This window comes from Pinus tabuliformis, chromosome 5_2 (assembly GCF_031772625.1).
Source record: "Pinus tabuliformis cultivar Carrire ecotype Pingquan chromosome 5_2, CPIR1, whole genome shotgun sequence".
Lineage (NCBI taxonomy): Eukaryota > Viridiplantae > Streptophyta > Pinopsida > Pinales > Pinaceae > Pinus > Pinus tabuliformis.
In genome coordinates this window covers 1,070,493,463-1,070,496,841 of record NC_142306.1, presented here as the reverse complement: position 1 = coordinate 1,070,496,841, position 3,379 = coordinate 1,070,493,463, and the positions used below count along the sequence as shown (strand labels likewise).

General features: G+C 34.7%; 1 protein-coding gene across 1 annotated transcript; it reads left to right on the top strand.

The window, feature by feature from the left end:
• Nucleotides 1-1,404: 1,404 nt before the first annotated feature.
• LOC149162927 (uncharacterized) lies at nucleotides 1,405-3,095 on the top strand. The gene is made up of 2 exons (XM_089435843.1): nucleotides 1,405-1,885; nucleotides 2,193-3,095. The coding sequence occupies exons 1-2, from the start codon at nucleotides 1,593-1,595 to the stop codon at nucleotides 2,785-2,787; spliced, it is 888 nt and encodes a 295-aa protein (XP_089291969.1). The 5' UTR covers nucleotides 1,405-1,592; the 3' UTR covers nucleotides 2,788-3,095.
• Nucleotides 3,096-3,379: the final 284 nt, after the last annotated feature.

The following is a 3,379-nucleotide window of genomic DNA, read 5'->3' as shown; positions in this document are numbered from 1 at the left end:
TATACATAAAATGATAGAATTTAATATTAAAAAAAAAGGAGGAAACGAACAAGGGAAAGAACAAAGAGAAGGAACCCACGAGCTGTTTAACTTCCATCCATCATCCCTATTAAGAGTTTTTCTCTTCTTTTCAATTTTAGTGGCTTCTCTTAATTTTCGGTGATGGAAATGATCAACCCTTGCGAGGACCTTAGAATCCTCTAAGCAAATATGGTGCTTCGTTAATTCCACATGTTCAGTTAGAGCAGATGAATGGGTCCTACAATGCCTAAGGTTCGCTACGTGCTCCTGAATCCGTTGTGAAATGGAACGACCAATTTTATTGATGTAGGGGGTTCCACACGAACACGGGATTAAATAAACACCTTTCATGCATTTGGGATCAATAGGGTCTTTGACCAATCGTAAAGAGCTACAAATGGTTTTAAAAGGTCTAAAGGTGGAGCCAATATTTTGCTTTTTAAGAATTCTAGCAATTTTGTCAGTCATCCCTTGGATAAAGAGAAGTTGGACATTAAAGGTCACCCTAACCTCTTTTTTAAAATTAGGTCCCTCACTAGCTTTTAAAAAAGCTCTGAAACCCTTTGTTCTCAATGCGATTTTTCTAGAAAATCTGAACAATATTTAATTTAAAAATATATATATATATATAGATATTAACAGTATATATATATATATTAATTAACAATATTTAATGTAGTTGATATACACCTTAGACATATATCAACCACATTTACTAATGTGGTTGTGCTAATATATATAAAGATGTGAAATTTATATGACTAAATAATATAATTAAGAATTAATATAAATTCATATTAATTTTGAAAGAATTAATTTATTTTGAGATATAAATGTTTTTTTCAAATTTTATAATCAAAAATAAATTTACATCTTAAATTTTTTTTAACCTTTTATTAATTAGTAATTTCAAAATTAAAATAAATCTATAATAATCTTAACTACATATTTATATACCAAATATACCAAAAATCAAATCTTATAACCATCTTTGAACAATGTAATTTTAACTACACATTTATCTATATAGTATATAGAGAAATCAAATTCCATGTAATCTTTTACTCAAATTTTGCGTTATAAAAAAAAATATCGAAAATAAAAATAATTAGAAGGGAATCTAAGACGAAGATGATCAACCTTATTTAATCTAGAAAATCAGTAACTAGTAAGAGTTACCCTGAACAGACCCAGGGTCAAATCTAACTAGTCAACCTTATTGTTAAAAATTGTTGCTGCAACATATTATAAGGACATCGCAACTTTTAAGAAACGCGTTAATGACCTAATATTTTTGTATTTACTCACTCAACAATATCCGCGACCCTCTTATGAAAAACAATTGTGTGTCTTTTGGGGTCACATCGCCATCATCCACGCATACCATGATTGAACAATTCAACAGGGAAGCCTCAAAACCATATGGATTCCTTACTGCTCCTTTGAAAACATTTGGTCGTCCCTTCATTTGATTTCAACAATTCCGGGAATTTCAGCGACTGACTTCATTGATTTTCTCCAGAGCGTCCTGTTTTTAAAGACATCTGCGATTCGATTAACATTTCATCGTCATGTATACCGCAATTTCATTGGCAACCTATAGGCAAGCCCAACAGACCCGGGTTCCAGTACTACCGCCTCCAGTTCCTCACTCTGCATATTTAGTCTTTCAGGGAAATGAAGAAGAAGAGGAGGGCAACTTGCTGGGACGGAGGCGGGTGCGAAAGTTGCCTTTCCCTCAGGATAGATGCTTGCAAATCATGGGCAGTGAAGAGGAAAGTAGAATGTATTTTATTCCTGTACTAGGCCAACCCATCTCCTCCAATCACTACTATGTTGTTCGAGCTGGAGGCATGGATAAAGGGTCAGTATATTTGCTAATTATTAGACTCTGTTCTTTACAATAAAAAGCTTCATTTTCTGTACAGAGGGGAGGTGCAGTTTCCATTCAGATGGATTAAACTTCTGCACAGAAGGTAGGTGTACTCTACAGTTAGGTTGGGGGGCATCCATTAATTCTTCATATGTCTGTGTATTGAATGTAAATTGTCCATTGGCTGCATTGAATATATAGATACTGGAACACACTCATCCAAACCCAGGTCACATTTGTTTATAAATCCCAAACCCAGGTGAGAAATTGATGAGAATCATTTTTTGTTTGTGTACAGATTGGTGTTAACCTGCTCCAAAGAGGAAGACAAGATTCCAGGCTGCATCTCTACTCGTATTCAAGACATTAGACCCGGACCTTTGAGACCCAATAATCCGTATCAACAGATGAAGATAATTCCAGTGGGAGACCGATTCAATGCAAAGAGCATCGCTTCGGATGGTTACCCTCCCCGGTTTCTTCGCCACGGAGATTTGAGAATCGAAGTCAAAGAATTAGATGGTTCACCTATCAGACTTGCATATGTTGGAGGCAACAATACTTGCTCCAGGGCACAATTGCCCCCTTTTAATTTCCCGCTCTCAGAGGAAAGATCGCCAATTCTGACAGTTGGTGAATGGTACTGTCCCTTCATCTTCATAGATGAAATGGGCAACAGATTTAAAGATCCCAAGATTCAGGTGATGGAGACTCCCTTCTACAGAATGCATCTAGAGAAGTTTTGGCAGGAGATTTACAGTACTGAAATCAACACTAGTAGGGAAGACATATTTGTGGAGAGAACAATAGTGGTGGAAGAAGCATCACTACCTGATCAGAGGCAGTTGAAGAAAGTAGAGACAGAGATGGGAATGTTTGGATCACGGGAGTAGAGCGGGAAAGAGGAGAATTGAAGGGAGTAAGGCTAAGCTGGCACATTATTGCAAAAATGAGGGCTGATCAAGGTAGGGAAGCATCAGAAGCAATAGACAGGGATGTGAGAGTGGAGAAATCATTCAAAAACAACGGGATTGGAAGAAAGTTTGTGTGTCTGGTTATAGTGGAAAGGTATGTATTGAGCAGAATGGATGGGAGTGTGATTCTCACTTTTTCATTTACACATTGCGACCAGATAAAAGAGAAATGGGGGTTTAAGTAACTTCAAACTTATGAAGATTACAGAGGAGTCCTCATTGTTGTACAGTCATGATAGTCACTGAATGTCATTGGGTATTTGGGTTATGGGTATGATAGCTACTGTTAAAATAATTTTTTTTGTGAAGTATGTATCTAATTTAAGAATTTTAATTTTATAAAAATGTTTTATTTATGTGTTTAAATTTTTTTAATTGTAAATGTTAATATAACTTATTTTTATTGATTTAGGAATTTTAATTTTAAAATAATTTTTATTTATGTATTCAATTTTTTTAATTGTAAATGGTAATATAACTTAATTTTATTAATTTATTATGTTTTAGAAGT

Excerpts from the sequence above, each read along its gene's own strand:
- LOC149162927 (XM_089435843.1), top strand. The coding sequence starts at position 1,593 with ATGTATACCGCAATTTCATTGGCAACCTATAGGCAAGCCCAACAGACC. Across the intron at positions 1,886-2,192 it reads GCTGGAGGCATGGATAAAGG|ATTGGTGTTAACCTGCTCCA; the intron begins GTCAGTATATTT and ends GTTTGTGTACAG.